The following is a 12,456-nucleotide window of genomic DNA, read 5'->3' on the forward strand; positions in this document are numbered from 1 at the left end:
CGGGGAGGGAAATCCCGGTGGCTTCACTCGGGCTAGTAGTTTAGGTTAGGTTATTTTTAGTCCTCGTAGCTGTAGCGCTGGGGCAGTTGGCAACGCTTCGTCTTCGAGTTTTTTTCTGGGCTCTCCGATCCTCCTCGAGTTTGTCGATTGGGACGTATTCGACGGAGCTCTGGCGTGGATTCCTGCCGTCTCCTTGAGGCAGCGAGGTTAGGGTTTCTTGTTGCACGTGCGCGATGGCAAGTTTTAGTGTTAATTTGATCTAAGATGAATCTAAAACTTCACATAGGAGTATTTGGGTGAGAGTGAAAATTCACCTACTGAAAAGTGATAGGCATTAGCACACGAGTGTGAGTACTCCAAACTATATTTGGAAGGTGACTGTCTTCTTTCTCCAGCACAGCACGGCACATCACGAGGCTTCTTCTTCTCCTCCGTCTCTGTCGATCCCCACTCTCGAGCGCTCCAATCCACTCGCAAATCCACTCCAATCCGACACATCCACCATCTAATCAGCCACCAAATCGAAGCTAACTATGCATCTCATCGGCTAGCAGCAACACGCCGGAGGCGGAGGGGATCGAGGAGGAGGCAGGACCGCCGGATCCATCGAGCTACCGCGCGGCGGATCCAGATCCACCACCACCCGCGGGAGGGGTGATGAGGAGCCGCGTCCTGCGAGCAGGGCGCCGCCGCCTGGGCCTGGGCCGCATCTCAGCGGTCGGTCCTACTTCTATCTAGGGTTTCAACCAACAAATCGGCCTCCTAATCCCGGCCATGGAGTCGCCGCCGCACAAGCTCAATGTCGGCCGGGACGAGGATCGAATCAGCGCGCTCACCGACGACCTCCTCGTCGGAATCCTCGAGCGCCTCGACCTGCGCGAGGCGGTCCGCGCCAGTGCACTCTCGTCGCGGTGGCGTCACCTCCCCTACCGGCTATCGCGCCTGCACCTCGAGGTCGGTCACTTCCAAGGCGCCACGCCGCTCGAGGTCATGGACGCTTTCACGGGCGCGGCACAGAGGTTGCTCTCTCTGGTGGTTCCTCTGGCCGAGGGCGAGGGCGGCAGTGCTGCCATCATTCCCATCAAAGCCCTCATCCTCAGCTTTTACATGTCACCCCCTCACCTGAGCGCCATAGGCCGCACCGTCGAGGACGCTGTGAGCTACGGCAAGACCGAATGCCTTGAGTTCTCCATATCCCCGCCGCGAGGGAGCAACGCCAGCCTGCTTGCTGAATTCGGGCAGCAGTTCATGTCCTTCTCCCAGGCCTACCCGGTCGCCTTCTGGTGGCTCACGAGGCTTACACTCAAGAACCTTGTGTTTGGACATTCCGACGTCACCGAACTTATTAACGCTTGCAATAAGCTCAAGCACCTCACCCTGAGTTCCTGCAGACTGGTTGATCAGCGGTCGGCGCTCAGGATTGATACCCCATGCTCGGGGCTTCGGAGGCTCGACTGCATCCGTTTTCGTTGTGAACGGATCGAACTCATCTCCGTCCCCGAGCTCAGGACAGTACTGTGCTGTTCTCGGCACTACGAGAACCCTCCAGTGCGCTTCGGCGACGTTCCCCAGCTTTGCCATGTGAACCTTGGTTATCTTGCCAAGGTGTCGCAAGCGCCATTCATGTTGAGTGAGTGCCTTTCAAGGAGTTCCAGGAATCTGTCAAAACTGAATCTCAATTTCTTCAGCCAAACGGTAAAGTTAATTTCCGTGCATTTACACATCACCCGCTCTTCTATTCTACCAATTTCAGCTGTGTATTTTGTGTTCTTCATGTTGCAGATTTGGATTCAGCCGGAGCAGCCGAAGCGGCTCACTGCTATATTCAGAAACCTGACCGACATGTATCTTTTTGGTATCTTCCCTGAGTGTGATCTGAGCTGGACCCTGTTTATCCTAGAAGCTGCACCTGCCCTACGGAATTTCAAGGTATGGATGTGACTCATTCTAGAATGACATGTTACTGGAATATTCAGCATTAACAATATAGCAGGAAATTGATCTGATTTTCTAATCTACCACGAATGTTAGAAGTAGTGTGTACAGTCCTCATTTTAATTTTGCAGTAAGACAATGTCCGTGCAATACAAAAAAAAAATCTGCTGGATTGTAGTACCTTGTTTTAGAGTTCTCCAAAATTCTCTCCTTGTTTTCTTTTTGGCAAGGAGGAAAGATGCACATATCCCTTTTCATTAAAATTATTTATTACAAAGTATGTTGGTTGAAAGAAATAAATAAACCGGTGAGCAGCATAGGAGGAATATATAGCTGTAGTTTCATAGGAATCCCAGAAGCATATTTATGCATCTTACTTTACGTAAGATTCAGTTCATGCAAATTCATCCAAAAACTCCACGGGGGGCTAGATTTAAATATTAGTATTGAGTGCTTTGAAACTTTTTAAGTGGTCAAAATATTTAATTGCAGTTGTTGTTTACATTGTCCTGCATTGGTTGGTGGCAAGTTTAATTAACATGTGTTATCTATTTTCTATGTCCATGCATGAAGTTATCTCGAACTCGACATGCATGTGGCAAAAAGCTTTACGATACTGCCGAAAAGACGAATGTGGTGTGGGAGCCATCGAAGGATCTGAAGCATCTTAACTTGAAGTTGCTGATGATGTTAGGGTTCGAGGAGGAGGTCAAGGTGACAAACTATATAAGGCTAGTCATGGCACATGTTGTGAGGTTGAAGAGAATCGAGCTTCATGGTGAGGACCCATGCAAGGAGTGCAATGCCATTGACCCGAGGAGATCCCAGGTGGATGAAGCTAGCAGGCGTCAGATTAAGGAGCGACTCACACTTGAATCTTCCTCGTCTGCGAAGATAATAATTTGTTGATGGGTATGGCCAAGAAATGATAATAATCTCATGAAATAAGTGCTCATGGCTTCTGCTAGAGCGATGATGGATATTGGTTTAAAAAATACTTATTGGTGTCGACTTTACATTACAGCGTGGGTAGTATTATTTGTGCACTGCTTTTCAAATTGCTGATCTGTGCACCTCCTGGAGGGTTTGATTCAAATTTGTGAGGCATTCTCTTTTCAAAATGTGACTTTGGGATAGTAGAAAATGGTACCAGATGAAAAACAGTAAAATACGCTGATAGAGATTATGTTTTTAGCATCTCTTTTGCATAGCAAACAGCTCGTTTGATGATAGCGAATTTGGTGTCTGGGAAATGGTGTTCCATTTTCCTTCTTGTTATTGTTTTTTGGTCGTGGCCAAAGGAGGGTCAAAAAGAAAAGGAAATTTGTGCGTGACAAATTGACCAATGTAGAAAGTCGAATAAGAATTTGGTGGCCCAAGCCCATGGTTGCAACCACAAGCTTTTGTCCTCCTATAGCGACGGTCGAAGCTTGCTGATGCTGCTTGGAAAACGAGGAATGAATAGTGGCGTTGAAACTCCGGTCTGGAGGCGGAAGGTGATTCCCTGTTTGAACCGAAGTTTTGTGCTTCTCTTTCGACGTGCACTCTTACTCCAGCGGGGTAGAACAAACTATCGTTGTTTCCACATTTGTGTTGTAGATTTGGAATTTAATCAAAGAATATGTTAAGTATAAAGTGGTTAGGAAAGTTGCTCTCTTCCTATTCCATTATCTGGAACAAATTGTGCATAAACTGGCTGATTCCTCTTTCCAAAATTGGACTGGGATCTGTCCAAATTTATTTAAGAACCATTTTTCTTTTGCTTTTATCTTGGCTGGCCGTGTCTGATTAAGCTGTTAATTTGCTAGAGTCTTGACTGAGCCATGCACAGCTGCAGATGCGGATGATTATAAAGATCATGAAGACAGACTGCAGTGTGGGTCTGTGAGACAAGCATGCCGACTGGTACTTGTTTTATGTATTTTCTTGTTATTAGATGTGGATGCAATGTATCCATGAATTTAGTGTGGACTTTACGTTACAGTGTGGGTAATATATTTGAACACTGCTTTTCTAGTTGTCTACTGCATGCTGGTCTGGGCACTTCTTGGAGGGTTGTGTTCAAATTCTCGAGTCATTCTCTTCCAGAATTGTACTTCGGGAAACCTGAAATAGTAGAAAGTGGCCGCAAGTAATACTGGAAAATCACCTGATAGAGATAGTGTTAGAAATATGGAGACCAAAATGAAGCAAGGTATGCAGCAGCAGAAAAATTATGAAAATGCCTTTGTTGTACAGATATCCACCTCTTATAACAGAGGCACACTTTCCTGATACATCTGTATGGCTAAGAGTAGAAGTAAGGTTCCATCTTAGCGCCAAAGTTTGGTTGAGTTCAGTTTTATTTCTAAATTTGCATACTATGCAAGTCTGGTCATTAACTTTTGATACTAGACATATTTTTCTTTTACTCTAGTCGACAATCAGAGATATGCCATATTAGTCAGCCACATGTTATATAGCATGGTAGGTTACCCTGATATGTTAGATCTTAAATCTGGTCCAACTCTGCAATATGTTTTCCTAGTCTTGTACAATCCGGCTGTCAGTCAAAATTCTTGTGCAAACTAAAACAAATGTACAATCTGGTCCAACTCGGCAATATATTTTTCCTAGTCTTCCTATTCTATCATCTGGAACAAATCCTGCATAAACTGGTTGATTCCTCTTTCAGAAATTGGACCAGGATCTGTCCAGATTTATTTAAGAACCATTTTTTTTGCTTTTATCTTAGCTAGCAGTGTCTGATTAAGCTGTTAGTTTACTGCGCAGTCTTGACTCAGCCGTGCACAGTTGCCGATACGGATGATTATCAAGACAGCCTGCAGTGTGAGTCTGTGAGACAAACATGCCAACTGGTACTTGTTTTATGTATTTTCCTGTTATTATGTGCGTGCAATGTCTCCATGAATTGACTTATTCTTCGTGTAACTGACACCAACTGTTAGTTGAAATAGCTTTATCGGTGGAGCTCTGAGTTTTCACCATTCATGTCATATATTATTTCCCATGATTGCTTCTATACGTGTCATATTATGATGCATGCACAAATCTGAATCATTGCACAATCTTACAAAGACTCTTGCAAGGGATCAATTGACTAGTATATTATTTTCTCTCACGGTGGTGATATTATTTTCTCTCTTGTATTACTCAAATACTGCAATCAAGTTCACAAACGTTCACGACGTCCTCTGGCCAGGAACCAAGCGAGAGCCGTACGACCACTAGTCCTACCAAAATTTGCCATATAGTGACTAGCAGTATTTTGGCTACAACGGATATGAGTAATCCAAAAATTCCGTTCCTTCATATATCCCTTGATCTCCAACACAACTGAGGCATATCTCGATCTGTTGCTGTCTTTACTCTGCACCATAGAAACACCCTGCAGATAATCTGATTCAATATCAATTGTTAATGTACTCCATTGCAGTGAGAGCATCAAACCTTCCATGATAGCTCGGAGTTCAGCTTCAAGCGCGTCATAGCAAAAGGGCAGATGTCTGCAAGAAGAAGATGATACTTCCCAAATGATCACGAAGTACCATTCCAGCTCCACCAATTCCATCAGTGAAAGATCTATCTATACTGAGCTTTAAACGGCCCAAAGATGGAAACGTCCAGGGCAAATTAGGAGGATCCTTACCACATGTACTGACATGGTGCTTGACCTGATGTACTGGTATTCCTCTTCCCTTTATAGGATCCTGATCATGTGTAGCAATAGCATGGAGGGATGTCAAATAGCTATCAAGGAATCTAGCACACATGCACTGGTCGTGCAGGCTTGAAATGAACTACTTCATTCCTGACATGCCATATACGCCATAACAGCATCGTTATTCGTGCAATTGACAAATCCACTGCAAGAACCATTCACGCTCCGTTGGCTTTAGAGTTCTCTCATCTGGCAGGTCCCATAATCTGGACATCTTCTTCCAAAGTCGCTTAGCATTAGGGCATCTCCAGAACACATGAAAGGAGTCCTCCAGCTCAACATCACAAACCAGGCAAATATCTGTAGGCTCCATAGTGCGCTTGTTCTTGTTAACCCAGGTTGCTAGAGTATCAGTCGCTAGTCTCCTGGAGAAACCTAATACCTTGGGTGGCGCTGGGCAGGACCATATCGCCTGCTGACCATTTCGACGACCCTCTGGACTATTGCTTGTGGACAAGGTTGCTGAATTGTGATTTTCATTGAAAACTAACTGATAACCTGAACGTACCGAGAACTGCCCACTTCTCTTGGGCTCCCATCCAATGAAGTCATTTCCTATTCTCAAACAGGGCCGTATATATCTTCATGATCTCAACAATATCAACCGGCAGGAAGAAATGGCTCAGAATTTCAGTATCCCAAGTACCATTGTGATTTAACAGTTCAGAAACCCACCGAAGTAGACATCTCCCCTTCATTGATATTAAGCCTCCTATCGGTTCCCGCGCGATGCATCTCTCTCGCTAAATCCAAACATTCTGGCTATTACAAATTCTCCATACTAGACCCTTTTTGAGGAGCTCACGTCCATAGCTGATTGCCTGCCATGTTGATGATGGGTTGCCACTGAACACTGTATTCTCAAAACGCCCATTAGGAAATATTTGGCTTTAAGTAATCTGGCACATAAAGTATCTGGCATTGTAAGAATCCGCCATGCCTGTCTTGCGAGTAAAGCTTGATTAAGCAGCCTGAAATCCTTGAAACCGAGGCCTCCCTGGAGCGAGCAAAACCGCTGCTGCTGCCCCTGACCCATTTTCAAAGAAAATAGCGTCCATGATATTTTCATGCGGCTGTGAACCAGGAACAGCATGAACAAAGTTTGATGTGATAGCCTGGATAGTGAAGGCAGTAACCATCAGACTTTGCACTCGTTCTCCCTTCACCAATTGTCTCCTCTGCCACCAAATATACCACACCGCTACTGCAATGGATTCTTGCGGGCCCAACAGGCCAAGTACCGGCGATTTTTTCGTCGGACTATGAAGAATTTCCTCCAAAGCTACAGAACCAGATCGGTCAACAATGAGTGCTTTGTCAATTACCTCATCTAGTCCAAGGCTTCTCCATACCTCTCACAGTCTTCTACACGTGAACATAAGATGATGAATGGCTTTCGCCCCCCACTCACAGACCGGGCATTGGGCACTTGTCTTAATATGCCGACTTGCCAAGACACCAAAGACCTGGGATCACCCCAAGGAGTGCACACCATATGTATATTTTTTACTTTGCTCAGGATATGCAGCTTCCAGAGAATCACCCAAACCGGGTTTAGGCCAACTGAGCCTTGCCCATCTTGTCTTGTTATTTGATTTCCCTACTCGTGGTCCCATTTCACATAATGTGCAGACCTCACCGAGAAACAGAAAATTTTATTTTTGTGCCAAGCTATAAAATCTTCTGTCAGGTGTTCACTTAGAGCAATTTTGAGAATTCTCATCACAACGGTGTGGTTGAAAATGTCTCTGATTAAAACCTCATCCCAGTTACCAGTAGCTGGGGCAATCAATTCATCAACAGTTGTATGCAAAATACCGCCTGCCAGTGTTAGAACTTTCCTAGAAGGGCTGCAAGGTACCCAACAAGCCGCCCATATGTTAATTTGCTTCCACTGCCACCTCGGCAAATATGACCCCTTGCAAACACCCAAAGCCCAGCCACAATACGTTGCCGTGTAAAGGATGATCCCTTCTCTGGTCCTGCTTTCAAAAGGTTTCCATGAGGGAAATACTTGGCGTGCAATACGCGTGCACAGTGTCTCCGGATTAGTGATTAGCCTCACAACTCTGTTTTGCAAGCATAGACAGATTAGAAGCGTGCATATCTCTAACTCCCGTTTCTCCTTTATTTTTTTTGGTATGCACATACGCCACCAAGCGAACCAGTGCATCCTTTTCCTGTTCCTCTGTATCTCCCCACCAGAATCCCGACATGGCATCAGTTATTTCCTACATAGCTTCTTTGGAATTTTTAAAACAAACATAGCAAAAACAGGGATACACTGAATTTCCCTCCCATGGAGAGAAAATTTTCTTTCCACCCCTTTAATATGTTTATAACCCTTTCTAACAGGTGAACGAAACTATCACTTCTATCAATTCCAACCATTGCTGGTAATTCCAAGTATCGATCAGAACGAGCTTCCGTCATACTCCCTCTGTCTTTGTTTCAACACTGACATTTGGACTGGAGAAAATACCGCATTAAAGTCTTGATGTTGAACAATCCGGATTATGTTGTATGTCTTTGGGACGACTTTCTATTGACAATGTTGGATAAGGGCCTGAATTCCATTTTCACAGGCTGGGTGGGCCTATCTCATACTGTGAGTTTGTTGCCACATAACTAACAGTCTTCCTTTGGAGGTTAGCCCAATGCAGGGCTTCTCCCAAATGATAAATGATGAGGTCAAGGCCATCCTTAATGTCTCCAATGAATGCCTGTCAGAGAAATACTTGGGCATGCCTACTCATGTTGGAAACTGCAAGAATGGTGCTTTCAAGTAGCCTGGAACTAGGTGAGGGGCTGGATGGAAATAAATTGTCATCAGGAGGGAAAGAGGCGTTGATTAAGTCAGTTGCAGAAGCCATCCTTGTTTATTCGAAAGTTTTGGTGGGGTAGTAAGCGTTGAGGGAGAACAACTTGTTGCGGGTGGCCTTCGGTTGAGAGACATCAAACTGTTCAACTCAGCACTACTTGAAAGACAAGCTTGGCGTATCCTGCAAGAGCCGGACACTTTGAGTGCAATTTATTTTTGAGCTAGATATTTTCCCACATCTGGTTTCCTTGATCAGCGTGCTTATTCTATGCACCCCCTTGCATGCTTATCTTCCAATCAACCCCAAGCTGTCAGCGAGTTAATCTATGGAAGTTCTGCTAGGTGGAAACAAGATAGGGTTTGTGAACTCTTTCTGCCAATGGATGCTGAGCTGATACTAAATATTCCGTTGTGCACCAGACACATATCAGATTTCTGGGCCTGGACAAATGAAAAGAAAGGAGAGTTCACAGTCCGCTCGGCCTATAGAATGCTAATCACGACCAAGCTGAACCAGGAGGCATGGCTTGAGGGCCAAAGTGGTGTTTCGGAGGGCAATAGGGAACAAAAGGCATGGACCAAATTGTGGCAGGTTAAGGTTCCCTCAAAACTGAAAGTCTTCCTTTGGAGATTAGCCCAGTGCTCTCACCACTACCCACGGCTGATAAACTGAATGAAAGAACATGGCTTCCTCCTCCTATTGTGCTATTTGTGGAGCCGCTGACTCATGGATGCATTCCCTAATTCAATGTACAACGACACGATGTGTATGGGAACTGTCCGATTCAGAATTGGTGGAGTACACACTAAGCTGCTGAACACAATGCAAAAATTGGATATTCTCCATGAGGGATTATTTATCACATGTGGGGTTCACCAAGCTGGTTATTACACTCTGGCCCATATGTTCATCTCGGCGTAATCCATGAAGGAGAATATCAGACTCCTTATCAGACTTGAAGTTTTACAGCTAGTCAAACCTCAGCTTCGAGTGGGAAGGCAGCAACTAGCACGTGGGAAGACATTGATTCCTCCTCCTCAAGGGTTTGTCAAATTGAATGTTGATGGGGTCTGTCCAGGGACAACCAGTCAGGTTCAGTTAGTGCGATATGTCGTGATGATTCAGGTATGTATCTTGGCTTTGTCCAAATCCAGGGGCAACGGAAGCCGTCCTTTTGTTTTATACTTTATTATAGTTTTTGTGGAGAAGATTCAAGGGACGAGCCAAGGACGTGTTTGGTAGGCTGCATATACCTCAGCAGACCTGTGCGGGAAGAAAAAAAGCCTGTTTGGTTACCCGGATACACTGTTGGGCCTACATAGCACGAATATTAAAGCACCTCTGGGTCTGCATCCAGAGGAACGCTCAAATCGACCGGTTTTGTGGAGCCAGGCCCATGCGGCGCAACCCTGGGCACGCGGGCGTCGGTGGTTGCACGCGTGGGTGCAGTCCCGAGACGTCGTGTTGTTTCCAGACGCGTCGTCATAAATTACCCTCACCCCCCTTCTTCACCGCTCTCCCCTCTTCCCCACTCACACCGGCGGCGGCGACAACCTGAGCTCTAGTGCGAAGCGATCCAAGACGGCGGCGGCGACCACCGGAGCGACTCCACCTCCACCGGAGCGCATCGGCCATGGCGGTAAGACCTCGTCCTCTCTGTACATTCAGTCCTTTCGACTCGGGCTAGATTAGATTAGAGCACGCGGTTGAAGAGTTAGGGAGGGGATTGAACACATCGGGGGTGGAGGATTGCCATAAATCGATTCTGCATCTACGTCTACAAGGGTTCATAGGTTACTTTTTGACTACATCGGGGGTGAGGATTGGGAAACAAACTTTCTTGTCTAGCCACGGCGACCCTGGAGTCGTTTCGAGCGGCCGGGGGAGGGCGGGGGGGCGTAGTCATCTTCTTTTCTTCCTCATCGTCTTCGTCAAGAACGATGGGTCTTGCACGGTCGCCTGCCGCCAGCGCCCTGGACAGCATCTGCACCTCGTCGCCGTCGGCGACCCGAATGTGCTACTCCAGTGAGCATCGAGCGAGCACCCAAGGAAGAAGGCCCTCCATCCAATGCCCCAAGGGAAAGGGTTGGGGTTGGAGTTCGAGTTCATGGTGAGGGAGAGGTGGTGAAACAGAGAGGTGGAAGAGGAGAGGTGGTGAAACAAAGGGGGTTTGAGTGCGGTGCTTGGTTAGTGGGGTGGGTTAATATAGGAGCGTTAGGCCGGTATGAATCAATGCTGACCATTGAACTGCGTGTTGTTCATAATGCAGATGGACAAGGGCAAGGAGGTGTGGTGCCACCATTGGAGAAGGGCAAGGAGGTTGTGCCTCCATTGGTCGAAGTACTGGTGCAGGATCACCCAAGCCCCAAGCGGATGAACTATGAACACTTCCATCAGGAGGCAGGACCAAACCACTTCTGCAAGGTTATCCTTGCTCCAAAGCTGGAGAGTCTGCCATTGTCTCAGGACTTCACAAAGCACTTCCCCGCCATCCCTACAGAGTTCAAGCTGAAGACGAACACCGACTGCATATGGAGGGTGACCGTGAAGGTGATCAACGACAGGGTCACCCTTGATCAGGGTTGGGCCACCTTCGCCGCCGTCCACCAGATCATGATCGGGTACATGTTCACGTTCAAGTTGTTGTCCCCCGACACCATGAAGGTGATCGTCTTGAACGATGAAGGCGTGGAGGTGGTCACCAAATGCAAGGAGCACGGCAATGCCTTCGCCGCGACCGCCTAAGCTCCCGTTGCCCGTTCCTTGTTGTTCTTGCTTTAAGATTTCGGTTTTGTTTAGAACTTATCGTACTATGTTGGTTTAAAACTTGTTCTGCGTGGTTAAGACTTATGTTTGTGTCTAAGATTGTTCTATTGCTACTAGTTTAGTTCTTAGTAGTTCATGTGTGCCTTTGGTAACCTCACCACATTGAGGAGGAGGTCACCACACAACTGTCCTGGATGTAACCAAACAACCGGACCTGTGTTTCCCCTCAAACAAGTCTGCAACCAAACAGCATGCCTTTTGTTTTAGCACATTCAGACTAGAGGGGATGTAGGCAACCAATCAACATGCAGATGTTGGTTTTTAGTCTGCATATGCTCATCCAGGCCCAACTCGGACAAGTATGCAAAGTGGTGAAAAACGATGGAGGTAACCAAACGCGCCCCAAGAGAACACAAGATGCACGATAGGAAGATGAAAACACAAATTAAATTTCCTAGTTTCAGCTATTTGTTTGCAAGTTGGATGACAAGTCCTCGATGTGATTTTTGTTAATCTATGTCGAATTAATCATCATCGTAATTTCGGTACAAGTTTGTAATCCGTAGGAATGCGCGTGCTCCCCTTGATTTGGTCCATTTTGCGCGTCTGCATATTAATTTCGTGCACACTAGTCCAAGTGCATATAAACTACTCACTCATACATTGATAGAAGCAACCGCGTCGCAAGTTTTTTTATTTTGAATTTAGTAATACCTTGCCATCTGTCGATTGGCTCTCAAGCATATAGTCGCCGGAGACATTGGGACAACGACATGTGCTTTTGGAGGTTGGAGCAGACAGGCAAATTAAGGAAAACCATCATGAATGGGGCAGCTAACGCCAGTGCATCATTCCCTACGCTTAGAAGCTTCTTTATGTACTCCCTCCGTTTCATTTACTCCGCATATAAAATTTGGTTAAAGTCAAACTACACAAAGTTTGACCAAATTTATATAAAATAATATAAACATCTATAATATTAAAACTATATAGTATGAAAACACATTTCGTGGTGCATCTGATAATGTTGATTTCATATTGTCAATGTTTATATTTTTTAATATAAAGTTAGTCAAACTTTACAAAGCTTGACTTTGACCAAACCTTATATGCAGACTAAAAAGAAACAAAGAGAGTACATGGATACATTCATGGAGGCAGCTCAATTATGACCTACACAACTGATTGGGAAAGAATAAAATGTATGCATCC

The 12,456-nt window shown here is 45.7% G+C and overlaps 1 protein-coding gene across 4 annotated transcripts; it reads left to right on the forward strand.

Moving 5' to 3' along the window:
- Nucleotides 1-376: 376 nt before the first annotated feature.
- On the forward strand, nt 377-5,041 carry LOC123123840 (uncharacterized). 4 transcript variants are annotated; one of them, XR_006460869.1, is made up of 5 exons: nt 377-1,695; nt 1,783-1,929; nt 2,509-2,847; nt 3,744-3,840; nt 4,708-5,041. XR_006460869.1 is itself a non-coding variant. In XM_044544475.1 (4 exons), the coding sequence occupies exons 1-3, from the start codon at nt 775-777 to the stop codon at nt 2,842-2,844; spliced, it is 1,404 nt and encodes a 467-aa protein (XP_044400410.1). In that variant the 5' UTR covers nt 377-774; the 3' UTR covers nt 2,845-2,847; nt 3,744-4,931. The 4 variants fall into 4 exon arrangements, 2 of the variants coding, with proteins under 2 accessions (XP_044400410.1, XP_044400408.1); XR_006460870.1 differs by having other exon boundaries at nt 3,953-4,931; XM_044544475.1 differs by having other exon boundaries at nt 3,744-4,931.
- The last annotated feature ends 7,415 nt before the right edge of the window (nt 5,042-12,456 follow it).

The sequence above is a fragment of the Triticum aestivum genome, chromosome 5D (genome assembly GCF_018294505.1).
Source record: "Triticum aestivum cultivar Chinese Spring chromosome 5D, IWGSC CS RefSeq v2.1, whole genome shotgun sequence".
Lineage (NCBI taxonomy): Eukaryota > Viridiplantae > Streptophyta > Magnoliopsida > Poales > Poaceae > Triticum > Triticum aestivum.